The 26,728-nt window shown below is 35.8% G+C and overlaps 2 protein-coding genes and 1 pseudogene across 7 annotated transcripts; all 3 read left to right on the forward strand.

The window, feature by feature from the left end:
* The first annotated feature begins 618 nt into the window (after window positions 1-618).
* Window positions 619-14,541, forward strand: LOC120155510 (protein IQ-DOMAIN 1-like). Of its 4 annotated transcripts, XR_005518975.1 has the most exons (9): window positions 619-835; window positions 1,163-1,264; window positions 2,020-2,140; window positions 2,983-3,237; window positions 3,901-4,128; window positions 4,563-4,676; window positions 5,609-6,089; window positions 6,437-6,714; window positions 14,531-14,541. XR_005518975.1 is itself a non-coding variant. In XM_039167052.1 (8 exons), exons 3-8 carry the CDS (start codon window positions 2,057-2,059, stop codon window positions 6,586-6,588), a joined length of 1,314 nt encoding a protein of 437 aa, XP_039022983.1. In that variant the 5' UTR covers window positions 619-835; window positions 1,148-1,264; window positions 2,020-2,056; the 3' UTR covers window positions 6,589-6,864. The 4 variants fall into 4 exon arrangements, 3 of the variants coding, with proteins under 3 accessions (XP_039022983.1, XP_039022981.1, XP_039022982.1); XM_039167052.1 differs by lacking the exon at window positions 14,531-14,541 and having other exon boundaries at window positions 1,148-1,264; window positions 6,437-6,864; XM_039167050.1 differs by lacking the exon at window positions 14,531-14,541 and having other exon boundaries at window positions 6,437-6,864.
* LOC120155526 lies at window positions 10,682-13,943 on the forward strand (annotated as a pseudogene).
* A 1,983-nt stretch (window positions 14,542-16,524) lies between the features above and the next one.
* On the forward strand, window positions 16,525-26,460 carry LOC120155509 (serine/threonine-protein phosphatase BSL3-like). 3 transcript variants are annotated; one of them, XR_005518974.1, is made up of 22 exons: window positions 17,074-17,524; window positions 18,725-18,785; window positions 18,867-18,945; window positions 19,065-19,144; window positions 19,226-19,320; window positions 19,452-19,551; window positions 20,000-20,069; window positions 20,539-20,640; window positions 20,740-20,821; window positions 21,592-21,771; window positions 22,306-22,573; window positions 22,671-22,911; window positions 23,015-23,185; window positions 24,010-24,248; window positions 24,449-24,533; window positions 24,639-24,737; window positions 24,819-25,018; window positions 25,110-25,185; window positions 25,434-25,569; window positions 25,656-25,795; window positions 25,893-26,028; window positions 26,144-26,457. XR_005518974.1 is itself a non-coding variant. In XM_039167049.1 (21 exons), the coding sequence occupies exons 1-21, from the start codon at window positions 17,074-17,076 to the stop codon at window positions 25,974-25,976; spliced, it is 3,036 nt and encodes a 1,011-aa protein (XP_039022980.1). In that variant the 5' UTR covers window positions 16,525-17,073; the 3' UTR covers window positions 25,977-26,460. The 3 variants fall into 3 exon arrangements, 2 of the variants coding, with proteins under 2 accessions (XP_039022980.1, XP_039022979.1); XM_039167049.1 differs by having other exon boundaries at window positions 16,525-17,524; window positions 22,674-22,911; window positions 25,893-26,460; XM_039167048.1 differs by having other exon boundaries at window positions 16,532-17,524; window positions 25,893-26,452.
* The last annotated feature ends 268 nt before the right edge of the window (window positions 26,461-26,728 follow it).

Here is a 26,728-nt window from a genome sequence, read left to right on the forward strand (position 1 = left end):
GACGCTACCTATTACATTAAATAAAAACTACTTGTTATGTTAGTATGGTTGATAATGTTTCCAGTAATTAACCTAGTTTATTATCGTCATATTTTTAAGGCTCCATTAGTTTAAACTTTCGTAACATTTTAGACGCTACCTAATATGTCGATAATATTGATAATAAATTAAGTAATTAATCTATTTTATTATCATCGGATTTTTAAGGTCACATCAACTTTAAAAATGTGCTACTTATTACGTTAAATAAACGCTACATGTTATGTTATTATGGTTGAATATTTCATGAAATTAACCGGTTATATTAAAGTCAAAAACAATTTAGCACATTTTACATACAACAATGATATTATCGATTATTACCATTATTGTTATCAACCCAACTAATACTTCAAGTGAAAATATATAATATTTACGATAGTACTTTCAATCGGTCACTCATTTAACCAATCGCATAATCTTTTAACCACATTTTAATCGCCTCACACCAGAACATCTAGTGACCGAGGTTCTTTGCTACGCTTGACAACGACTATACCAAAAATTAAAAATGGAAAACGACGCCGTTCCTCTAAGAGTTAACTGCTTTTACCTTTTACCCCAAACACACTTCCTCACTCACTCCTCGGCGTGTTTTAGCCGATTATAGTCCTCACAAATTCAATCGACAAGAACAGAAAGAATCTGAGAAAATCCCATTTCTTCTATGTGCTGATCCCTTCGTTGATATTGAATTTCTTTTTTGGTAGAGAAAAGGAGAAAATAGGGAGCTTGACTCCGTTGACTGACTGATTGATTGAGTGGTAGATCATCATCAATCCAACGCCTTAAAAAGGTACTGTTCCTTCCTTTTCAACCTTTTTTGTGTGGAATAATGCTGAAAAAGTTTACTAGCTTTTGAGTTTCTAGCTCGAAGGGTGAAAATTTGCGAGATCAGTTACTTAATCAGTCTTAATTGGGTAGTAATTATTTTAATTTACAATAATTAGACTTTAATCCGGAGCAGTTTATTAATGGAAGGACTTCAAAAGGTTATCCATAAATGAACAACAATGGAAATAAATTCTGAGTTTTCCCTTTTTTATTTAATTTTTATATGGAAAGTATTAATTCTGTGTTTTTTTATTGCTATCTTGTTGATGACTAGATGATGATCTGCAAGGGAGTGTGATAAGGTTGATGGAGAATATGTGGTTGCTTCACTTGGCATTAACAAAGTGACACTGCCTCTTTGAATTTTGAACCCAAGATTGAAACTTCGAAGGTTGGTTGACAATGTTTTTTGATATTTTTAGTGAATTGAAAATGGCAGTATCTCCCTTTTTTTAATTTCAGTTCTTCATTTTATAATTACTCTCCTGTGACCAATTTTACCTATATTCTACTTGTTTGATGCTTCTAATTTGTAGGGTTATCGAAATTAGGGTTCAAGTTGACTGTTAACAGTGAACTAGGCTTGTCTTGTGTATGGGCAGCAGAAAAATCGGCCAAATATTGAAAATTCAACTGTACCTAGCACCCCGAGAACACTGGGTTAGCCATGTTGTCTTTGATGCTTTGGCGATTTTTTTATTCCATGATTTGTTGTTTATTGACGTGTCTGGTCCTTCCAATGTGGTCGAAATTTCACTTTTAATAGCTCATGAAAGGACTGCCCCTTTCTTCTACTTCTGGTTATGGTCTAATTTTGTTCAGTGATATCCTTTCTTTTGTGGTATTAAGGGAGTTTCCTTGAAAGAAATACCAATTTGACCAGTCTATCTCTCATAGATCATATTGATCATATTGTGAAATGGTATTATTTTCTGTAATATCTCAACACTCGTTACATTGATTCTTGGATATATATCATATCAGCTAGTTGCTTACACATTGAATCAGATAGATAGGAACTACTATCAGGAGAACTGTTTTTCTTGTTGCTTAGCATTCTTTATGGTTTATTTTCCTCGAGTTTGTGAAGTATCATTTCATTTATTGCAACTATAGGATTTATTTTTCAAGCATTTTTTCTTGCAGGTCTGCCTTATCTAGTTGAGTTGTCATAGTTGATACCATGGGTGTCTCAGGAAAATGGATCAAAGCATTGGTTGGCTTGAAAAAAACAGAAAAGTCACAATCTTCAGAGAAGGGAGAAAATGTCAGAATGAATGTTCTTTTTTCCCCCCCTTTTTAAACATTATACCCTTTTGAAAATTTAAATTTGGGTATGTTCCTGTGTTTTTAGATTTGGGTATGTTCATGTGTAATCTCATGTGCACCTCTTCAAAATGATGAAGAGATGATATATTTTCCAAATATCTACATATCCTGTGCACATTAAGTAAGAATTCATTCTGTGGATTAATTCCTTTTTCCTGGACTTGGGCACTGTTGACTAATCTGGTATAATGGAGAAAGGGTTTTTGTGGTAACTTACATGCAACAATTATCCTTGTTAGCTAAAATAATTGTGATTTTTGTTCGCTTCATCCATCCTTGTGTACGAGGCTATGTAATTATCAGAATGATTGCACACTTGATTATGCTTATTTCCATTTATCTGGTCTTATTTCGGCTTGTAGAAAGAAAACATGATTTGATACCTGGCTTATAGCTGGACTTCTTCCTTAAAACCTTACTATAAAGTCTCATAGTTTCATTAACAGGGACATAAGTGTGGGCTCGTTTCTCTTTGATTGTATAATTTCAATATCAATTAAGATCCGTTGTCAATGCTTAGCAACAATTGAGAAACATTACCCGTGCCATTTCATAGTAAATGTTGCTATTTGTGATTTTGGTCTCATGAAAGTAGTAATTCTGATTTATCTGTGGTGGTGAAGTCATCAAGTTTGTGCGTTTTAGAATATTCTTTATGCCTTTAGTGTGTTTGTGTACTTTAGCACATAAAGAAGTTAGCACTTAAATGAGATTGATCTGAAATATAACACAATTTTAAGCATGTTTTTAGCTAATAGTTTTGGTCTTTGGTTGTTACAGAGGGCAGCCACTAGCAAATTCCGTCACCGAAGAAAGCATTATGTCGAGCATTCTGTCGAGTTTGACACAGATAAACTTCATGAAGAGTTGGATCAGAATGCTGTGCCAATAGCCAGAGATGCTAACGCTCATGCAACTGCAGATGCTGCTGGCTCCCCCTCTGGTTCTCTTCAAGTGTGTGATGCATCTGTTAATGAACTTGCTAGGGAAGAATGGGCTGCCACAAGGATACAAACAGCCTTTCGTCGGTTTCTGGTATTGATTCCACTTTTTCATCTCTTTGCCATGTCAAATGAGAATTTGAAATACTCTTTATGTCCCAAATTGTTTGGGATGGTTTTGTCTTTCATAAAGTTCAAGACAATAGTTGTAATTTTGATTGAACCTTTATTTTTAAAATGGCAGTGCCATTTCTAAGTTACGCTTTATGTGGATGTCCTTAAAATGTTGAAAGTATCTTTTGGTTTGGATAATGGATAACTTGGGACTTTCAAAAACTGAAATTAGAGATTAAAAGAATGAGTTGGATGGCATTTTTCTGGATCTATAGTGATTGAATTTTAGCAAGAACTCATTTTTACATATGTATTATGCTACCTGTACGTGTGTATGTGGATGTGGTTTTTTATGCTTATATGTATAAGGTGGTATAGTATTCTAATCACTGATGCATGGCCTAACTTTGTTCGTTTCATATTTCTTCATTTTGATCAAATCATAACTCTATACGTTTTGAAGGCTATTTTTAAATAAAATATATTGCGTTTATTCCTAACTGCGTAGAATATGAGTTTATTCATAACAAGAAAGGCCCAGCTTGTAATGATTTACCTTTCACCTGAACTGTAATTGAATAAGTAATTTAACTTCATAATTCTTCTGACTGATGAATTGACATTTATTCTACTTAAATGTCAGGCTAGAAGAGCTTTGCGAGCCTTAAAAGGATTAGTAAGGTTGCAGGCCCTTGTTAGGGGTCATGCTGTAAGAAAACAAGCTGCAATGACTCTTCGCTGCATGCAAGCTTTGGTAAGAGTTCAGGCTCGTGTAAGAGCAAGGCATGTTCGACTGGCATTGGAAAGTGAAACTGCCCAACAGAAACTTCAGCAACAACTTGCAAATGAGGCTCGCGTTAAAGAAGTAGAGGTGAGGAACATTAAATGTTAGTTCATTAATTCATCTCAAACATCAAAACTATTTATTCACAGGCACACATGAAATAGAGTTGAATTAATGCATGCTGGCTTGCTTGTTCTGTGTTTGTGTACGTGTGTCTGTATTCATTCATTTTCTCAAGAATTAAATTTTAGGATCTCGATGTAGTATCATATTCTTCTATTGTGTCAGGCCGATGTATTACATTTACATCATTTGTGCGAGTCAAATCTCCTTTAGAATGCAGCTTAACTACAGACAACAATTTGCAGCTTGTAAATAGGCACAAGAATGATGATAAATTTTCAATGTTATTTCATACCTAGTTGAGACTTTAGAATGAGGTTATCGATCCTTTTCATATATTTGAGGCATAGATGTTGGTAGTTTGCTGAATGCTTCATATGACTTATGATTAAATGCAGGAAGGGTGGTGTCATAGTATAGGATCTGTTGAAGAAATTCAAGCCAAGTTACTAAAGAGGCAGGAGGCTGCAGCTAAACGTGAGAGAGCCATGGCATATGCTCTGGCTCATCAGGTAAAGATATGATAACAATACTGTTATTAAGCGGCAAATTTTTCCGTGTAAGGACACTTTTCTTATTTTAAGAATGAATGGCTTACCCCACAAAGCAGTGCTCAGATTGCATGAATTTTGATAAGTCTTGAAACCATCTAATAAAATTCTTTTGGCTATCTTTCCTAATTTTTTTATTTGACCTCCACTTTTTAAAAATTTGATTAGTATATTTCTGCACTAAAACTTTGTTGTCTCCTATTACCACTATATTTGATATATCTATGGTTTTTTATTCAATCATTGCATGTGATTCTCTTCAATTTTGTGTGTTTATTCAAGAACTCATCCCTAAGAATAGGTGTCATTCATTGGAAGGATAAAGAGAGAACTCAGTGTAGATACTGTTCTTTTACCAAAGGAGAAGATATAGAAAGAGAGAGAAAGAGGAAGGTTGTGGATATTTGGGCTGTCTTATTCTTTTTGCTACTTTTGCAACTTCTGTTTTGTTGTTTACTGATGGAAACTTAATAACTTGCTATAAAATAAAATCATATAATAAATTAATCCAATATGCACAAATGATTAGAAAAATAGAACGGCAATTAAAAAGAATCCATATTTTGAAGTAAAATCATATAATCAACATTATTGTTTGATTCTTCTTGATAATCACATTTGCATCATTTTTATGTTCTGTTTTGTTGATGTTCTTGAGGGTTGAACATCTGCTGTTCAAAACTTCAGTTTTGCTCTTGGTTAATATTGTTACCCGGTCAATATCTCATATCTCAAGCCTTTGTTATTAGCATCAACCTCCTCGGAGAGTTGATGTTGGATGACAAAATCATGTATAAAATTGCTTTACTCTTACTAATCAGCTGATTCTTATAATCATGTCAATGTCTTATCTCATTTTAGCTAGTGTTAAGAGTTGAGACCTGTTTGTGCAGTGGCAAGCAGGATCAAGACTGCAGTCTATGCCTGCTGGGTTTGAACCTGATAAAAGCTGCTGGGGTTGGAACTGGCTGGAAAGGTGGATGGCCGTACGTCCATGGGAGAATCGTTTTCTCGACACTAATCTTCGAGATGGAGTAATGACATGCAAGGATGGTTCTTCAGAGGGAAATGATGGTGCCAATTCTCATATAAAACCTGCTATCAAGAAGCCAACTTCATCAAATCTTCATGTTAATCTAAAGATAGGTCCATCATATTCTGGAGGGAGTGATTCTTCACCTGGAAAGTCAGCAAATGTGCTAAAAACCGTCAATGCATTATCTTCCAAGCCAAAATCCAAACCAGCCCTTGAAGATTTGGTTGAAGACGCTGGCACAAGACCTACTATTACTTCAAGATCTTGCAGCAATCCTAAAGAGAGGACCGTAAAGTCAGATAAACAGCCAAAGAAGAAATTGTCTCTACCTAACAGTGGTAAGTTCCAAAAGATATAGGTATTTTCTCCTTGATGTAACCATCTTCTGGAGAATAAAGTGGAGTGGTAACTGGTCATGCTAGTTTGTCACCTATGGTGAATGCATAGTGATTTTCAACCCTCTGCTGCCTGATTTTTAACATTAAATTTTCTGGTTTATGCTGGTTGTCAAAAGAAAGCATGATGCAAGAATGTTGCTCTGAAACACTATTCCATGAAGCCCAATGACTATCATTGTTGTTCGCAGTTCTATGTTTACTGTTAATTTTAGGTTTTTCCAGGTTGTATAATACACAATGATTGTGCATTCTGCTAATTTCTTGTTTCAACGGTTTGATCTGAGCAGGGGGAGGTAGCGGAACTGAAACCAGCAGGCCTGGCAGAACTGCTGCAAAAGCAACTCCAGGCTCTCACAAGCCGATAAAGGACAGGTCCAAGTCCGACAGACAAGGGGACTCGAATCCTGCAAAAAATATGGCACAAACTTTTGATATTTAAGGAAGTATCTTGAAGAACCTATAGGCTTGTCATCCACCCAGGTCTTGTTTTAGTATGTATATGCATATCGAATTACAGCTCGAGATGCAATGGCTTTATTTTTCTGACATAAAATTGAGTGGCTCCGTGGGGATCGGCTGCTCCATCGTCATGGCAGAGTTGAGATTCGGTTGGCTTGGTTTGTCATGGGAATAAGCCAATAAGGTCGGTAGATTTCAAGTGTTGATAATGAGCTGTGATTAAATGTAACAAAAACCACTTGTTATTTGTGTGAATTAACTAAAACCAAGTTTTATGTCTGGTTTGAAAAATTTTACAGTTTTTACAAGAACTGCATGGCATCGTCTGCGTCTTGTTATATTGTAAAACTCGGATTTGATTTTTGACAAAGATGAACATGAATTTCAAATTTAAACAATAAAGCATATATAAATGATTTTAAGCTAAGGATATATGATGGGAAATATTAACAAGAAAGCGAGCTCTTTATAACATAAATTGACCAGGCAAAGAATTTCTATCGCTATACCCTTTAATTCCTTTGTTCCTACCTATAAGCCTTTAACAGTCAATGACGCTTAATTGTTGTTTCTCCTCCTGCAAGTACAATACTTGCAAAAAGTTAAAGGATTAGGCTTTAATTTTTGTTTCTCCATGAAATGGCAAGATGTGTCGGTGGTCGAAGATGATCAATATGCTAGAGTCGACGGCATCAGACACCCCAGCACCATCCTCGGTCTGTAAACCAACCCTTTCACATGCTTCTCTTTTTCTCCTTGAAATCATCTTTTCTCACGACAATGAGAAAAGAGGAGCAATAATCTGGCAGTTTGTATGGTTTTAAGCAATTCAAGAAGCAAGATTTGTGATGCCAAAGTATACAGTCTTCTGTTGAAAGGTATTGATGGCATAATAAACCTGAAAATGACCAAGTGGAGACTTGAAGCGAAGACCGTATCCAAGTCCAACTCCTGATCCTGGTTTGCCTTGTCTCAATGCTGGATTTCCTGAAAGTCGTTATATTAAACCAGCCATAAGTAGCAGTTCTGCTTCACTGGTGAATTAATGATAATGGCAGCCACTGTAAAATTGAACACTAAAAAAAAAAAGATAACGGCTCCGTTCCTTTGGCATTTTCGAGACTATCTACACTTGACTCTTCTCATAAATAAACAATGGTAACAGTATAGTTGTTCCTAGAGTTGCGAGAATGTTAAAAGGAGTAACAATTAGAAGATATAATCATCTAAGCTAAGTTAGGAAATTAACACACGTGCCATAAATTTAAGAGTGATTAAGGGTGAAAAAGATCACGTTAAATATCCATTTTTGTGATTTGTCCGATGTTGTTTCCGTTAAAAAAAATTAAACTATCGAATAAATGTGTTTGTAAGATACGTGTTATCAATTTTTGAAAAAAATACTACTACTTTATAATTGATTAGATTATTCAAATAAAAATGTTTATTAATTGAGCCCATCCGAACTGGATTTTAAAGTTGGGTTGGACTGGTCACCGGGCTAATAATCTCAAACCTTTTATGGTGCTGGTCCAGTCTTGGTCGTCTTTAAGGTGGCGTTTGGTTCGTTGGAATATTTCTGAGGGAATTAAAATCTGTGAATGAATTGGAATCTGTCAGGAATTGGAATCCAATTACATATTCTGTGTGGTTCGCAAACATGTCAGATGAATTTGATTTCAGTAATGTAAAATGACAGGATTACCCTTCTTCTTCTTTTTTTTGCTTAATTTAGTTTGTTTTATAAATTACTGTAGTAATATATTATAAAAATTTTAAAAATATTAAATTTTAATTTTATTGATTGATTATTCATTTTCAATAAATTATAAAAATCATGCTAATAAACATCATAAGTTAAAATCATCCTAATTAGGGATGGCCATGGGTCTGGTTTTTGGTCCACCCGACCCGACCCGAGAACAAGGGAACCTCCATCCGAGACCCGACCCGACCAAAATAAAGTTTCACCCGACCCGAAATAATAAAAACAGTGAAAAAATTATATATAGAGGGGTATTATTGTAATTATTCCTAAATATATAAGGTAAAATTATATATTTTTTCGAGTCGGGTCTAGTCGGGTATTTTTCACCCTAAACCCGAATTCGACCCGACCCTAATATCACACTTAAAAAAACCAACCCGGCCAAAATAAAGTTTCACCCAACCCGACCCGAATATATGAATTAGAAACCCAACCTGACTCAACCCGAAATAATAAAAAAATATTTTTATTCAATAAAAAAATGACTTAATTGAAAAAAATTTTATATAGAGAGGTATTATTATAATTATTCCTAAATATATAAGGTAAAATTATATATTTGTTGGGTCGGGTCGGGTATTTTTCACCCTAAACCCGACCCGACCCGAATACCACACTTAAAAAAACCGACCCGACCCGACCAAAATAAAGTTTCACCCGACCCGATCCGAATATATGAATTAGAAACCCGACCCGAAACGAAATAATAAAAAAATTATTTTTATTCAATAAAAACAATGACTTAATTGAAAAAAATTATATATAGAGGGGTATTATTGTAGTTATTTCTAAATATATAAGATAAAATTATATATATTTTTCGGGTCGGGTTGAGTATTTTTCATCCTAAACCCGAACCCGACTCGACCCGAATATCACACTTAAAAAAAAACCTGACCCAATCCGAACCTAAATTTGATGAAAAGTTGAAGTCATGAGAGATTCCAATTCCTTTTAAAAACTTGAACCAAATATGGGAAAGTGATGAAATTAAATTCTAATTCTCTCTAATTCCAAGGGATTCTTGCAAACCAAACGTAAAGCCTCCGCTTACGACTTGTTCAACTTTCTCAACTCCGACCAAAACCAGTAGGGTACGTTTTTGTTTTTGTTTTTTATGGGGATTCAAAAGTAAAGAAAGATGGGGAGGAGTGAGAAGTCAGGGGTAGGGAGAGCCCTGGTGAAGCACCACAATTCAATGATACAACAAACCAAAGAGAAGGGGAGGTTGTACAAGAGCCAGAACAAGAAGGTATTGGAATCTGTTACCGAAGTTAGCAACATTGATGCTGTCATCCAGTAGGCCGATGAAGCTGACCAACTCCTCTCTGTTCAGCATCCCACCCCTAACCTCCTCATCAATTTGTATGCTTTTGCCCAAGTCTTTGTTTTTCTTTTTTAAATATTGGTTTAATTTGTAGTTGTAAAACAAATTAACTTTGATTTGTTTTAGTTAGTGAAAGTTTGGGTTTTATAGGTAAAGATTTTTTCTTTTGTAGTAATTTGTTGGATGTGTTTTTGGGTTTGGTTTTGTTTTGATTTTACCCTTTTCTCATTTCTATGATTTGTTTTTGTTGGTTATGGTTTTGAGGTTCGGATTTTGATTGTAATAATATTTTGAGTGAGATTTATGGTTGAATGTTATGCCTCTTTTAGAGATGTAAACGAGCTGTCAGCTCGATAATTGCTGAGTTGACTATAAAAGTTCAACTCTGAATTCTATGTAAAAGTTCAAAGATAAATTCGATTCGATTCGACTCAAATCTCACTATCTTATAATTTTCAAATTGGACTCGAGTTCAAAATAAAAAATTTAAGCTCGGTTAAAGTTCGAAACATTTTCAGACCTAACTTGATTGAAACTCGAACTCGAGCTCTAAAACTGAATTTTAAGTATATAAAAACCTTAGACTTCATTTTATATATTAAAAAAGCAACATATAGATGTTAATGTAATTAATAATGTAATTTAAAAAATTCAAAAATAATATATTATATTTTTGAGTTGCTTGAAAGCTTTTCGATTCTTTCATCAAGTAGCTCGCTTCGGCTTGTTAAGAATTTGAGTCGAGTTCGAGCTTGAGTTGAGTCCATTCGAATTGAGTGTTGATCAAGCTTTAACCGAGTCAAACTTGAGTAACTAGCGATCTGTCTCATCTTATTTACAATCCTATCCCTATTGCAAGGATTTTCAGAGACATAGATTGGACTTTTGCACTAATATCACTAGAACAATGTCCATTGGAATTAGTACTTATATGTTGCATTGTATTTTGAGGCCTGAGGGTTTTATTTAGTCCTATTAGTTCCCCCATCCCACCTTTCTTTATTCTTGAAAATAAATAATCGAATGAAGGGTTGAATTTAATGTATTGAAACAAGGAGATTGTTGCAGTTAAGTATCTAAATCATGCTTAATTTGGACGTGTTAATCTTAGTTTTCGCCTTGTATGTTTAGTTTCACTACTTTTACGTTTAGAGCATTTTGTTTATAATGACGGACTCCTGGTCCTTTTGCCTTAAGCTTTACTACATTCAAGCATATTGCTTTTCATACTTCTGCGCCGTGGTTTATCTGGCATCGTATTTTTTATTTACCAGGGAGACCAGCTCAGGCATCATTGATATGTCACCTGAAGAAAGAAGAGAACAGCAGAAGAAAGAGGAGGCACTGCATTCGAGCAGTCTCCGAGTTCCAGGCAGGCGTGACTTGGTTTTTATCGAAACATAAAAACAAAATTTTGTTTGTGTGATTAAAATCTAAAGAGATTTTCTGTTCATATAGGCCACCATGGAATGCAGCAATGTCTGTTGAAGAGTTAGATGCGAACGAGAAACAAGCTTTCTTAGTTTGGCGACGGAGCTTAGCAAGGTTAGGCGTTGAGTAATATGAGCATAATCTTCTTCTCCATTTAAAAGGTGTCGATGAAAAATATGTGAGAAACAAGCATATAGAGACGTGGAGTAATTGTGTTCTCGTGCCTTTATATTTATTGCAGACTTGAGGAGAATGAGAAGCTTGTTCTCACACCATTTGAGAAAAACTTGGATATCTGGAGGCAACTTTGGCGGGTTCTTGAACGTAGTGATCTGGTAATATTTTTGTCTCTTGTAATGTATAATTATACATGTTATTACATAGGATCTATGTTGCACAAACTCTTCCTCTCTCTTGAAGTACTTGTGTCTGGCACTCGTGTTCGATACATGGATATAGTGATATGACCTCCAAGGATCCTCCAAATATATGGAAAACCGTAGAAAAGTCTAACCTTACGTGCTTCGGGTACACACCTATATATGATACCAACACCCAAGTCCGAGCAACATAGAGTAGGATGATTTACTTAAAGCAGCATTGTTTAAGGCATGAGGCAGAATCAATACACCAGGGAAGAGGTGGTAGGTGCAACAAATAAAATGAACTTACAAAATGAAGCAAATCACTATATTCTAAACTAAAAAGCATTATCAATCATCACGTCCTAGTTCTTATATCTAACTAGAAGTCAACTTGGAAGTGGTGGAGCACGGTGCGATGGAGAGAATGTTAGGGATTTTGTTTGTTATGAGTTGAGTGAAGTGAGTTTTAAGAGGTGTTTTTTAGATATTAAAATAAAATTATTTATTAAAATATAAATATATAAAAAAGTCTGATTTCTGAAAAGCCCGAAGGCGCTGCGCCCGACACCTAAAGCCCATAGGCGTGCGTCTCAGACCGCCTCCTGTAAAACGCCTTGCTCCGACCAAGGCGGGTGTTTTTTTCATCGCCCGGTTGCGCCTCGCGCCTAGGCGTGCTTTAGAAGACCCAGCTTGAAACAATATTCTCTTATCTCAATATCATTGAAGGACACGAATGGAAAATTAAGTAGCAAAATGATACTCAACCCAAGAACTTTGCTCATAGCTTTCTTTCTTATTTATCTGTTTGCCTTTTAAAGCTATGATATTTCTCTTACTGACATTCTGAGTTTCTGGACACATTATTTTCTTTCAGCTTGTGTTGGTTGTTGATGCGAGGGACCCGCTTTTTTATCGTTGCCCTGATTTTGAGGTAAGATAACGTTTTACTTGTGCAGAATATGTATGCTAGAGCAGCTTGTGGTAGATGGAGCTTTTGCAAATTTTAGATCTCCTAATAATTTAATGATCATTCTGAGATAAATTTAGATGTTAAAGATGTGGGAGGGAATTTATCCGTAACGTGTGGTGTGCTGCTTCTTGCTGCTAGATTGACAACTCTTGAAATCTTGAATGATAAAAGTTTAAGGTCTGTGATTAATGTGAAGACTGTTGTTGAGCTGCATGTGCAAAAGTAGGTTTCCGGTATTGAAGAGCAACTAGCATTATTTCTAGTAATCTAGTGCATGTAATCAAGCAAATTCTGGGAAGACCATCTTCATTAGTATTATTCTATGTTTTGCTAGCATCTCTCTGATATAGAAAAATGGGCGAAATATTTTCGCATTCACAAGATTCTCTTTGTGTTCTGGTCTGCTAAAGCTGCTACTGCTGAAATAGAAGGAAAACTGCTTAACGATCGATGGAAGACGCAAAATAGCGTGTAAAAGAATGATGATCATGAGAAAAAAAATATATGGTAGAGATGAGCTCTTGGTTAGTTTACAGTCCGAGGCAGAAGAAATAGTCAAGATGAGGAAATCAGACACTGGTAACACCAGGTTATCCGATATTCAATCGCCTAGAGACGATGTTGGCGGAAATTCAGCACCAAAAAGTATGATGGTGGGATTTGTTGGGTATCCTAATGTTGGGAAAAGTTCAACTATAAATGCTTTGGTTGGCCAGAAACGTACAGGCATCACCTCGGCTCCTGGGAAGATGAAGCATTTCCAGACATTAATAATTTCCGATGAACTTACTCTGTGTCCCGGATTGGTCTTTCCATCCTTCTCAAGTTCGAGATATGAGATGATTGGGTGTTGCCGATTCACCGGATGACGGAGCACAGGGAGGCTGTCCAAGTTGTTGCTAATAGAGTCCGGAGGCATATTATCGAGGATGTGTACAAGATTAAATTACCAAAACCCAAACCATACGAATCGCAGTCTCGGCCGCCTCAGGCCTCGGAGGTTTTGAGAGCTTATTGTGCTTCACGCGGGTATGTTGCCTCTAGTGGATTACTTGATGAAACCAGGGCAGCCCGCCAAATTTTGAAGGATTACATTGATGGAAAGCTGCCTCACTATGAAATACCACCCGGTATGTCTGATGACGATGGGGTGGAAGATGATGGGAAACCGAGCTCAACCGAAGCTCGCGATTCAGATGCATCCGACGTCGAAGAATCATTGGAAAATGGAACTGAAACTACACCTGTGTCGGAGCATGCACTAGACGATCTTAGCTCGTTCGACCTGGCCAATGGACTTGCTTCCAAGAAGGAAACAGTTAAGAAACCAAATGCATCCCATAAGCACCACAAAAAGCCCCAGCGGAAGAAGGATCGGTCATGGAGAGTTGGGAACGATGATGGTGATGGAATGCCGGTAGTTCGAGTCTTCCAGAAGCCGGTCAATTCCGGTCCTCTTAATGGTTAATGAAGCATTATTCAATCACATGTCCTTGTCACGAAACTTGGATCCACCTCACCTGGGCACTATCAATTTTCATATTAATCACTACAACGAAAAAGAAACTCTAATAAACAAGTTATTTTATTTTATTAAAATAAAATACTTAAAAGTTGACCCAAGTGTTTTTGAGTCCTTTTATTAATGAACACATTTCCCCCTTTTAATTAAGGTATGCGACACAAATTGAATCGTAACTGTAATCCACACTATTTTATTTATACCGTTAAATTAATAATTATTAAACCAATATAATATTAATAGTAGTGAGAATAATAATACACAATATCTAGCCAAAGCCAGCCTAACCCCATATGTTATTGTCAGGCCCAGTTGATGCTTTTCCCACGCGCCTTTTGTCGAACTTTGGATTGTCCCTGGAATGTGACGTCGAGTAGGGATGTTTTAGTCTTTTCCACTCTATTATTTAATGCATAAGAATAAAAAATAAAAGGGCTTACTTTGTACCAACCACCGGTTGTTCTATTAGGTTGAGATATTATGTTTTTTAAATAAGGTTAAGGGTTTGAATCTTAACGTTTACGAATGAAGTAAATTAGGTTGTGAGGGTCTTCTTATCTCTGCAGCACCTGATCTGGATTAATTGGTCAATAGATCGAATACCAATAATTTTTTTTTTAAAATATCTTAGTCTTTATATTATAAAAATATTTTAATCTTATATTACAACTAATAGTTAATTCAACTATAAAAATATTTTAGTTGATTTAAATATTTTAATTTAATCACTTTAAATCTTTCTCAATTCTAAACTCGAACAAATTAATCTCATTTAAAATATTTTTATGAACTTTTGCATATAATTTTGAATATTTATAGGAATCTAAATGCAAAATCGATTTACATTTTAACTCTAAATCATGTTCTCTTCACTTATGGTAATCTTACAATTCACTTATGATAATATTACAATTCTAAGCTAAAATATAAAAAATGTTTAAATATTTAATTAACAAAACATATATAAAATTTTCTTTGTATTTTTTACATTTTGAATAATGGTAAGGGTTTAATTAAAAAATATATCGAAATCATAAAAAAATACTTAAAATTATAAAATATATTATATAAATTCATATTTTTTTAATTTTATTTTATTTAAATAGATATTCAATCACGGTTGGAAAGTTGTCATGCACTAATAGAAGATATCAAAATCATTATAGATAACTTTCATTTACTTATTTTCAAAACGTACATTGAATAAATTATTCTTATCTTTTTAAGAAGGATTCATTTGCTTAATTTTAAAATTTTCTGACAAAGAGAATATACCTAACCAAACTAGGTATAACTCTAAAATTTTAGACCCAAATATTATCTTTTCAAACATATAGGGACTAAAATATGGAGTATTCTTTTCATTTACCAAAGGGATTAAAATACACTTTTAGGTATAATAAAATGGTTGAAATGTTCCTTTCTTTTATGGCAAACGACTAAAATAAAATTTTAAAAATAATACATAAATTTTAAATAGACTTTAACCTTATTTGACTTAGGGATAATAATAAAATTCACCCCTAATATTTGATTAAAATGTTAGAGGTGTCTTATTCCTAGAATGCACACTTGTCCTAAATGATGTACATGTCATGTGCTATATTTTAAAATGAGACTCATAAAATATTTTATAATTAATTTAATTTTTCAAATTTAAAATTATGAAGTATCTGTGATGTTATTTTTTTTTTACCAAAATCTATCATGGAATATGGTTAAAGATACTGTCAAAATCTTCGTTTACAAAATTTTATGCCATTTTTTCAAGAATCAAACGAAAAGTTTGTTCTCTCATCGAACGAAGATCTCATTATGACACAAGTATTGTGAATGGATTGGCCCAAATGACATCCATGGGGTCTCTAAATTTTGAGGTCTTGTGAACATGACACACTTGGCATTGGACAACATGCTAAAATGAAACATTAGGCCAAAATGTTAAAAGAAAAAGAATCAAAATGGCTATCTACTCAAATATTACATACATTTTTTATATTATGTTCATTTTGTTCACATAATACATATAACGTCATCACAATGATCGAAAATATTTACAACAAATACTATTTTATAATCACTTTAATTTAATAAAAAAATTTGAATTGAAATATTTTAAAATCCGTTTAAAATGTATTCGACAATAAGACCTTTCCACTAAAATTTTATGGATTTCATCCAACAATTTGAATTGAAATATTTTAAAATCCGTTTAAAATATTTTGTTCTCCTTGCAAATGTCATCACCGTTTTATATTAAAACCCATATCCGGGTTATTCCGGTCACCCTTCATCGATGTCCGCCGTCATTGTCCTATCGAAGACGGCGCTCCCACTCCACTCCTTCCACTCTTCCCCTTTACCGGCTGCTCCGGTGTCAATATATATATATATAACAATATATATATATATAACAAAACAATTAAATAAAAACAACTATATTTTTTACGAAAAAAAGGAAGAGAGGAATTCGGCTTACATAACAACAACACCTGTAGAGAGAGGAAATGAGATCATTAGTTTTTTCCACTCCTTTTGTTTTTGTTAAAACGGCTTTGAGATTGTCACCCTTCTTTTCTTTTCCCTCTCTTTCCTGGAAACACAGTGGTTGTGGAATTTTCTGACGAGGTGGTGTTAATTCACGATCTGACCTAGGGTTTCCGAAGATGTTGATCAGAAATTCGATTTTGCTTTGATTTAGGTGACCGATCTTGATTTGCCTCGATTGAGGGTTTTGAATTTTGTTTTAGGTTCCTTTTTCTCTCCATCTGGCAGTACTAATCAATCACTTCTGGGGGAAGACCCTTAAATCTTATAAGGTAGCCGGCGGAGTTCTCGCTTGCGTGTGTGACTTGTTTCGCGAGTGAAATCCATTGGGAACTAGCGCTTTCTCTTCTTCGACTTACAATTACATGTCTACTTCATTGACATTCTTCTACTAAGTCGCAGTAAGTAAGTAAGCAGTGAAATTCCAAGCTCAAGCTTACGCTGTCAATGAAAGAGCTATATCATTAGGAAAGAGACGCTGCCACTTTATTTACGATTTGTTGAACCTAGGGTTTAATTTGGAAACGTTAAGGAAATGGATGTGGATTCATCGATGGTGCCAGAGACCGACCACGATCAGAATCACGACGGAGGTTCTGAATCGTCGGCCCCGGCGGAGAGGGAGAGCCATCAACAAAACCAGCAACTAGAGAACCAGACTTCGCCACCGGCACCCGGCGGATCTGCGCCCCCTTCGATGCAACAGACTGCATCTACCCCACCCCCTACTCAAGGACAGCCGCAAACGCAGGTGGTCGGGCCAAGGTGGGCGCCCACTTATTCGGTGGTTAATACGATTATAGAGAAGAAAGAAGACGGGCCAGGCCCTAGGTGTGGGCATACCTTAACGGCAGTGGCAGCTGTGGGGGAAGAAGGGACGCCTGGGTATATTGGGCCCAGGTTGATTCTGTTTGGTGGCGCCACGGCCTTGGAAGGGAATTCTGCTGCTTCTGGGACTCCATCGTCGGCTGGAAGTGCTGGAATCAGTAAGTTTTTTTTTTCTTCATTTTGATGAGATGTTTATGTACGAAACCCTTAAAACATTACTATGTTTTAAGTGATTTAAGATGAAGAGAAATTTGCCTATAGCCTGTAGGTTTCGTGTCCTGTGTCCATATATGCACGAGAACCTTAAGAGGGTTTAAGATGCCTATTCTTTAAACCCAGCAATTATTGCTTAAGCAGTTCATATTTGGTGAGAAGCCATTTAATGAAAGAGCAAATTACTTCCAGTTGCTGTTAAATTACTGTCTTCTCTTTTTATTGGACTGACAAGGATACAACTACTCTAAATAGTTAAGTTTCTTTTTTTGAAAGAGAACTCTAAAGGGATAAGGGGGTATCACTGCAAGTAGAAGGCTGATTCTGTTACAGAAAAAGAATTATGTATAGTGTAATTTTCTTTTGGTTCTTCTTCGTTAATACCAAGTTAAATTAATTATAAACTGAATGTAGTTGGAATTGTGGAGGTGGCATATGAGCCTTAAATTCTTTGGGTCTTCTACAATTCAAATACATATGATTTTTCTGAAGGAATGATAAAAGACTAGAACTGAAATATATTCCCTTCCTTCTTGAATCTTGCATGGAATTGATGTTTTAATATTTATTATGGTTCTATGAAACATGAATACAATTTTGTATACTCCCCACCCTCCTTTTTCCTCACCATGCCAGCTCCCAAGACTTTTAAAGATGTTTTCTGGTACTAATTTGGACTCTGGTGTTTTTAGATATCTTAACTTTTTTCAAAGTTAAAAACTAGCAACATGACTATGTCAGCTTAACAGTTTTAAATATCCTTGTTTTGCTTCAAATTGCAAATAAAATCTGCTTCATTAAAGGAAAAAACAATTTGCCTATATTTTCCTGCTGTTATAATAAATGTTCCAATTTTTTCTTTTGTAATATTCATGATTATATTTATGATTCGTGCTCCTATAACTAAGAAAACGTAATCTGTTCATTCTTTTCAAATAATCATATGATCTAGTGTATCCACGGTCCACCTAGGGTTATCGGAGTTCAAAACATTATAGAATGTATAAAAATCAATGATGTTTTGATTGGTTTCCAATTAATAATGAAACAATCAGGACCTTTGGTTAGCTTGATATGAAATCAAACCCCCCCTGGTTGGCTGACATTCACGCTCTAAATTTCTTTATGTTTGAATTAAATTTCAGGACTGGCAGGTGCCACTGCTGATGTGCACTGTTATGATGTGTTAACTAATAAATGGTCTAGGTAAGCCTAGGAATGAGGCTTCATTGCTTCCATTTTTCGTTCCTGATACCTACCTGGCTCATTATATAAGTAATCTCTCAGGATCACTCCCTTTGGAGAGCCACCTACGCCAAGGGCAGCCCATGTGGCAACTGCTGTGGGAACCATGGTCGTTATTCAGGTTAGAGCTTTGTAGTTTATCATTATTTTATTTTTTCTGTTTACAATTGTTATTATACAGTGGAGTTTCTTCTCTCTACAGTTCGTAATTCCTCGTTTGAAGCTTTTATTTTGATTTAGGGTGGAATTGGTCCGGCTGGCTTGTCTGCCGAGGATCTTCATGTTCTTGACCTCACACAGCAGCGACCGCGGTGGCATAGGTTTGGCCTTCAAAGATGCATGTTAGACCTTATTTATACTGTTATGGCTGGTTACTGATATGACCTCTCATTGTGCTTCAGGGTTGGTGTTCAAGGCCCTGGGCCAGGGCCTCGTTATGGGCATGTGATGGCTTTGGTGGGGCAAAGGTATCTCATGGCTATTGGTGGAAATGATGGTTAGTAATCTGTTATTCAGTTTTTTCTTGCATGCATTTTCTTAAAGTTATCATGGAAGCTCCTTTTGTTTTTATTTACCTTGTATGTAGATTTTCAAATGATTTTTTTGAACAATGTGCACCATTTGTAGGAAAACGGCCTTTGGCTGATGTATGGGCCCTAGATACTGCTGCCAAACCTTATGAATGGCGTAAATTGGAACCTGAAGGGGAAGGTCCGCCTCCATGCATGTAATCTCTCTCTATCTCTCAAACACACACACACATGTGCCTGCATACGTGCACACACAAAACTGATGCGGTAGTGTGCAAAATACAACCTTAGATTATATAGTCTGTTCTATTTTTATATTTTTGGGTCTCTTAGAAGCAGCATGCAAGACTTTAACCAAAATGATACCATGTTTATTGCTATGCCTGCCTTTTATCATGGATGTGGTTGGACATGATGACTTACTGCATCTCTATTTCTTTCCTCAGTATTTTTGTATTTTATAATTTTTTTCCATAACGTTGTATGTTAAAGCTCATAGTCTTACTTCTGCTTTCAGAAACAATGGTGTCAAGCTCACATCTATATGAGTATTTATTGTTGATGTGCTATTTTAAAGTTTTTTTTCCGGATGATTTAGCTAGTAATTGCAGACTAATTCCTTGTTGACAATTTCTGTTTAAATAGGTACGCAACTGCAAGTGCACGGTCAGATGGTCTCCTCCTGCTCTGTGGAGGGAGAGATGCTAACAGTGTGGTGAGTTGAGAAGTCTGCACTGTCTGGGTCTAGATTTGGTAAATGTATGGCTGAATATATATATATATATATATATATATATGTGTGTGTGTGTGTGTGTGTGTGTGTGTGGTTCTCTGAACAATACAACATACAATTTCATAAATGTGGTTTTAACTGCCATTTTTTTATTTCTTTAGGGTAGGTTTCCTTGTTCATTTGGGTAAGGTTGCAATAAATCTTTGTAAATGTTGGCATTGTTTTTAAATATATATTTTATCTGTAGGTAGGGTGAAATATACATTCTAATTAATTCTGAAGAATTTGAAAATAATAGCAATTTAGAGTGTAGACATTTTAAAGATTGATCTGAGATGAATATAAATGGTGTCGTCATTTTTTTCGTATTTGTTCGTTTGATATGATTACATACCTTTTTACCATTAGATTTTCTAAGCCTGTTCTCTCTTCATGTTTTCTTTTTTCTCAGCCATTGGCAAGTGCTTATGGACTTGCTAAACATAGGGATGGTCGATGGGAATGGGCAATTGCTCCAGGTGTCTCTCCATCACCAAGATATCAACATGCTGCTGTGAGTTTTTGTTTTCTTTCCTGTTCTCATTTTTCAATAATTAGCTCAATCCATGACTTCTTATAGTCAGATGTATCACATAAATGTTCTTGTTTATAGGTCTTTGTCAATGCAAGGCTCCATGTTTCTGGTGGGGCCCTTGGTGGTGGACGCATGGTTGAAGACTCGTCAAGTGTTGCAGGTGCTTGGACTTGGTTTTTTCCGTTTCAACACTTATTTATTAATGATGTAATATGCTAGTGGTTTTACTGCTATACACGAAATATTATCTTTCGTTTTTATTGAGGTAGTCTTGCTCTAAACTCATAGCTGGCACATGAATACGGGGATATGACCTCCAAATACAGGTAAAAATTTGGAAAATTCTAACCATACCCATGTAGGATACATACGCATATTTGACACTCACACCCAAGTCTGAGTATCATAGGGTTTAAAAGTAGTTTTTTGGGGTCAAATCTGTTATGAACTTCCCCAAATGTGGTTGCTCTTTCTGCTGAAAAAAAAAAGATGCAAGATAGTACATAATGTAGGGAACCACCTTCTTATCTCTTAAAGGCTTAAAGCTGTCTACCCTTTCTCTGATCTCAGTTTTCTTCAGTTGTGTAACTAGAGTTTTCCGGCTGTTCTTTTCTGTATCTCTTCCACTTTCTGCGAGAAGTTGTATCGGAGTTCACTAACAAACCAAAACTGTCACTGCTGTTTGATATCTAAATAATCTTTTATCAGAAAGTTGCTAGACATAATTTTGCCTCTTCATTACGTGAAATCAGGCACACTAAAAATTTCTAACAGTTTATTAAATATATAGCAAAAACAGGTGTGTTTAATATTTTTAGTTTTTAATGTCATAGAATATGTTAACTGATATTGATTTCAGCCGTTTATTATCTAGCAAGCATTATTTGTATATAAATCTATTAGTTTCTAACTTGTTCCCATTTCTTATAGTGTTGGATACTGCTGCGGGAGTGTGGTGTGACACAAAATCTGTTGTTACTAGTCCAAGGACGGGCAGATACAGTGCAGATGCTGCTGGTGGAGATGCCTCAGTTGAGTTGACAAGGCGTTGCAGACATGCTGCTGCAGCTGTTGGTGACTTAATATTTATTTATGGTGGTTTACGTGGTGGTAAGTTTTGTTCTAAAACATGTATTCAGAATCTTTTTCTAGCCTCAGCATATAGTTATCAGATACCAGTTATGCCATCACATGTTGTCTACGCAATTGCAGTTTCTTTCCATAACTACATTTTCTGATATATCTAGAGTCTAGACTGATGTCACCTGAAGGCTTGTTAGTTAATACTGTAGGCCTTTCTTCTAACCCACTTTGCGAGAGTATATTCTGGATGTTTAACATTGTTGGTGAATGAATTTTGTTTTTTGTTCTTTGTCCCAACTTAAAATGCACATTCTCCTCTTTTCTCATATATTGCATTTAGTTGTAAGACAGGCTACAAAAGTTTTGAATTTTAATCCATCTTGTGTGTTGGGAATTAGAGAATTTTATTTCTTGAAGATGTTTGTTTTCGTGAAAACTTTTTCTCTCCATGTATCATGGAGTTTGAGATGCAGCTATTTATTAGTGCTTAGTGCTTATTCATTAGAGAATCAGTATTTGATAATTCTACTAGTGAAGTAATATGTATTATTTATACTGTAGGGGTGTTGCTTGATGACTTGGTTGTTGCTGAAGACCTGGCTGCTGCTGAGACAACAACAGCAGCATCACATGCTGCAGCTGCAGCTTCTAATGTGCATTCAGGGCGGTTACCTGGAAGGTATGGATTTGGTGATGAAAGAGAACAGCAAACAATGCCTGAAGCAGTTCCTGATGGATCAGTTGTGCTGGGAACTCCAGTTGGCCCCCCTGTAAATGGGGATATGTATACTGACATAAGCACTGAGACTGCCATGCTTCAAGGATCCAGGTAAAAGAGCACTGTAATTTTATTTTTTATTGTCCATCAAATGCTCAAGCCTCCTCATCTAATCCAAGGAGCTGCTACAATGTGCTTTATCTTGTAGAAGAATGAGCAAAGGCGTTGAGTATTTGGTTGAGGCAGCAGCTGCTGAAGCTGAGGCTATTAGTGCCACACTGGCTGCTGCCAAGGCACGACAAGTTAATGGAGAAGTTGAACTCCCCAATAGGGATCGAGGGGCAGAGGCTACACCTAGTGGAAAACAGATGTCTACCTTGATTAAAATGCCTGATTCTGCTGGGTCAAATGATGTTGCTCCAGCTGGAGTTCGTCTTCACCATAGAGCTGTCAGTATCAGAAAATTTGATTGACATGATATTGTTTTTAAGTCAATATTGGTATTTTTAGTTATCTATGACTTTGTGCCTAATGTTTCCTTTATGCCAATAGGTTGTTGTGGCTGCAGAAACTGGCGGTGCTTTAGGTGGGATGGTCAGACAACTTTCTATTGACCAATTTGAAAATGAGGGCAGGCGGGTTAGCTATGGGACTCCTGAGAGTGCAACTGCAGCAAGGAAGCTATTAGATAGGCAGATGTCAATTAACAGTGTCCCAAAAAAGGTACTAATATCATCTTTTTGTATTATAAAACAGCACCTGTTTTTTAAAGGTCATTGTTGATGTGTCTACAAATAAGATAGGAAGAAGTTGAATGGTAATTGCAGGATCTTTGTGGCTGTTTACCTAAACCCCAATCGCTAGCAGATAAGATTGATTTCTTTCAATTTGAATGGTTTAATTTATGGATTAAGATATTGTTGTATCATTTGCTTCATTGTAATGATTTTAATTTTATCTTATCCAAGTTAATATGAATCTTTTCTATTTATGCCACTATATAAATTTGGGAGTAATTTGTTTTTTTTTTACTATTAATTGAAGATGACAGTGTTCTATGTTATTCTATCCCTGTGTATCTTTATTGTTCCTAAGGTTATTATTTCCCTTGATATGTCTTGATTTACAGCAGGAACTATACATCTTAAAGCAGTGAAAGAAATCATGTTGGCTTCTTAATCAACTTAGCTTAAATTCTGATATAAAAGAAATGGGAAAGAAAAAGTTTGAAAAACTACAAACTGTTTTCCTTGTGATTACTGTAGGTAGATTTCTCATCCAAATTGGAAAAAATCCATTTTTCTTGAACATGCCAGTTTAATAATGTGACTGATCATTCTCATTCATTGAACCTTTGATTTGTTTCAGTTGGTTATGAGATACTGAATCACTGATGAATGATAGCACAGATAGGATTTTCTCTGAAGTATTCAATTAGTCTTACATTTGTCCTCCTGTTATTTTTTTTCCAAACTGATTCACTCTATAATGTAGAAAAGATTCATTTGCTAAACTATAATGGAGTTTCTACATGTTACTTTGTCCAGGTCATTGCACATCTTTTGAAGCCTCGTGGTTGGAAACCTCCAGTTCGTCGTCAGTTTTTCTTAGATTGCAATGAAATAGAAGATCTCTGTGAAAGTGCCGAACGAATATTTGCTGCTGAACCAACTGTTTTAGAGCTGAAAGCTCCTATTAAGATTTTTGGTGATCTACACGGACAATTTGGGGATCTTATGCGCCTTTTTGATGAGTATGGTGCACCTTCAACAGCTGGAGACATTGCGTAAGTTCGGTTAAAAATTCTTGTTTTGTTAAGGCTCTTCACTGGCAATGTTTAAATTGACTAGGTTTTCAACCGACCCTTTTTGATACTAGAAAATACAGTTCTCTATTGGGTGTAACCTGTATGTGCTGTATTGCATCTCATTTTTAAGCTTGACATTTAATTTTTTTTGATGTTGATTTGGTCTAAATTACTATCAGATATATCGATTATCTCTTCTTAGGAGATTATGTCGACCGGGGCCAACACAGCTTGGAAACCATTACTCTTCTGCTTGCATTGAAGGTAAATTTAGAGATTTAGTGCTTTGATAATCTTCTCATGCTTACTTTTACTTCCTGTTGAAGTTTGTGATGAGCCAAGTTTTCATTGGATTATTTTATGTTGCAGATTGAGTATCCCCATAATGTGCATTTAATTCGGGGGAATCATGAGGCTGCGGATATCAATGCACTTTTTGGCTTCCGGATTGAGTGTATTGAGCGCATGGTATTGTTTCACATTGTGTTTGGAAAATGTTAGTCATGATTTGTATGATGTTTTTGTCACCATTGTGATGGCTTGTCTCAGGGTGAGAGAGATGGAATATGGGCATGGCATCGCATAAACCAATTATTCAACTGGCTTCCTCTAGCAGCTCTAATTGAAAAGAAAATCATTTGTATGCATGGTGGCATTGGTCGGTCTATAAATCATGTGGGACAGATTGAGAATCTACAGCGACCAATCACAATGGAAGCAGGCTCAATTGTTCTTATGGATTTGTTGTGGTCAGAGCATATTATTATCTTGTTGTAGTCATGAAATATAATATTCATTGCTTTAATTTGCTGATGCATTTTACTGCATTTTATATTTTAGGTCTGATCCAACAGAAAATGATAGTGTGGAAGGGTTGCGGCCAAATGCTAGAGGTCCGGGATTGGTTACTTTTGGGGTGAGTGTGCTACTTTAAAACGTTATTTTTAAACTTGCAAGCTATAACTTCTAAGTCCTGTCTAGCGGCCTTTTTCTTTGATTTCAATATTCTAGTTCTGATGCCATTTATATTCTCTCTAACAAACAGCTTGTGTTCCTTGTCCCACTTGCTTGTGCAGTTTCATTTCTAGTAAAAACTGCCTTTTCTGGTTACTTCATTGTTGATTTTTCTTTTTTATGCTTATGAAATGGCTTTTACTGTTGCAGCCTGATCGTGTTATGGAATTCTGCAATAACAATGATCTTCAGTTGATTGTTCGTGCTCACGAGTGTGTTATGGATGGTTTTGAGCGTTTTGCCCAGGGACATTTAATCACTCTTTTCTCGGCAACCAATTATTGCGGTGTGTTCCTGACCCTTGGTATACATACAATTTGTCAGGTTCAAACAATTTAGCCTTTAAATTTTGTTTCATGCATGATTTTTCAGGCACTGCGAACAATGCTGGTGCAATCTTAGTTTTGGGTAGAGATCTAGTGGTAGTACCGAAACTCATTCATCCTTTACCCCCGGCAATGTCATCGCCAGAAGTGTCACCAGAACGTCATATAGAAGATACATGGATGCAGGTCATACCTCTTTCCCCTTGTTATTTCTGTATCCTTTTTACTTACTAAGCACATAGCTGCTTATACTGATATAGATTATTTTAATCAATGGGATCAGGAGTTGAATGCTAACAGACCTCCAACGCCTACTAGAGGTCGTCCACAAGTGGCAAATGATCGGGGCTCTCTCGCTTGGATATAATAGTTCCTTCCAGTTGTTTCTATATGCTCATTCAGGCTCATGTTGGCGCATGGTGATTCCAGTGTTCTGTATAAGAGCATGATGCCAAATACAGGCATTTCCAAACTTGTAATCTCTCTCATAACACAGTTTGAAGGCTTTTGCTTTGGTTTTTGGCCGTTTTTCAGCACACGGTAGACCTTGAGAGTATGAAAGATGCATAGTATGAACGATTTAAGTTAGAGAATCAGATTGTGGGCGGCTTAGGTTTCCTTTTCCGGCATGTGCTGAAAGTTGCAAAATTGGGGCATCTAACTCTGTAAAATGCCAGGTGGAAGTGAATCAGTCGGGTGGTTTCTTCAAATGGGTTGGTAGTGTTTTTTTTATTACTTGTTTAATGTCTAATATTTTTTTACCCCCTTTGTGTTGGTTATATGTGATGGTGGCGTTGCTTATATCAAGAGGTGTTGGTTGGTGTAATTCTATTTTTTCTGTTATGTACAACGGTGTAATGTTGGCGTGAAGATGACAAACTGTTGTTGAAAATTTTACAAGTTTTGGTCGTACGTTTCATTTCCAAATTGGGATTCAATACGTGATCATTATCTTGATTTTGAACGTGCACATATATTCATACGAATATAAGTTGACCGAGTAGTGGTAGCGGTGTTGTAGGCATTTTGTCTAAGCGAATGAAAAAAGTATAAAATTTCAGTCAGTCACATCCTGAATCTAGACATAAACCAAGCCCAAGTATCAAGGTGTAATAATCT

Source organism: Hibiscus syriacus, unplaced genomic scaffold (assembly GCF_006381635.1).
Source record: "Hibiscus syriacus cultivar Baekdansim isolate YM2019G1 unplaced genomic scaffold, ASM638163v2 tig00111193_pilon, whole genome shotgun sequence".
Classification (NCBI taxonomy): Eukaryota; Viridiplantae; Streptophyta; class Magnoliopsida; order Malvales; family Malvaceae; genus Hibiscus; species Hibiscus syriacus.

Excerpts from the sequence above, each read along its gene's own strand:
- LOC120155509 (XM_039167048.1), top strand. The coding sequence starts at position 17,074 with ATGGATGTGGATTCATCGATGGTGCCAGAGACCGACCACGATCAGAAT. Across the intron at positions 18,786-18,866 it reads TTAACTAATAAATGGTCTAG|GATCACTCCCTTTGGAGAGC; the intron begins GTAAGCCTAGGA and ends GTAATCTCTCAG. Across the intron at positions 20,641-20,739 it reads CAAGATATCAACATGCTGCT|GTCTTTGTCAATGCAAGGCT; the intron begins GTGAGTTTTTGT and ends TCTTGTTTATAG.
- LOC120155510 (XM_039167052.1), top strand. The coding sequence starts at position 2,057 with ATGGGTGTCTCAGGAAAATGGATCAAAGCATTGGTTGGCTTGAAAAAA. Across the intron at positions 2,141-2,982 it reads CTTCAGAGAAGGGAGAAAAT|AGGGCAGCCACTAGCAAATT; the intron begins GTCAGAATGAAT and ends TGGTTGTTACAG. Across the intron at positions 3,238-3,900 it reads CAGCCTTTCGTCGGTTTCTG|GCTAGAAGAGCTTTGCGAGC; the intron begins GTATTGATTCCA and ends CTTAAATGTCAG.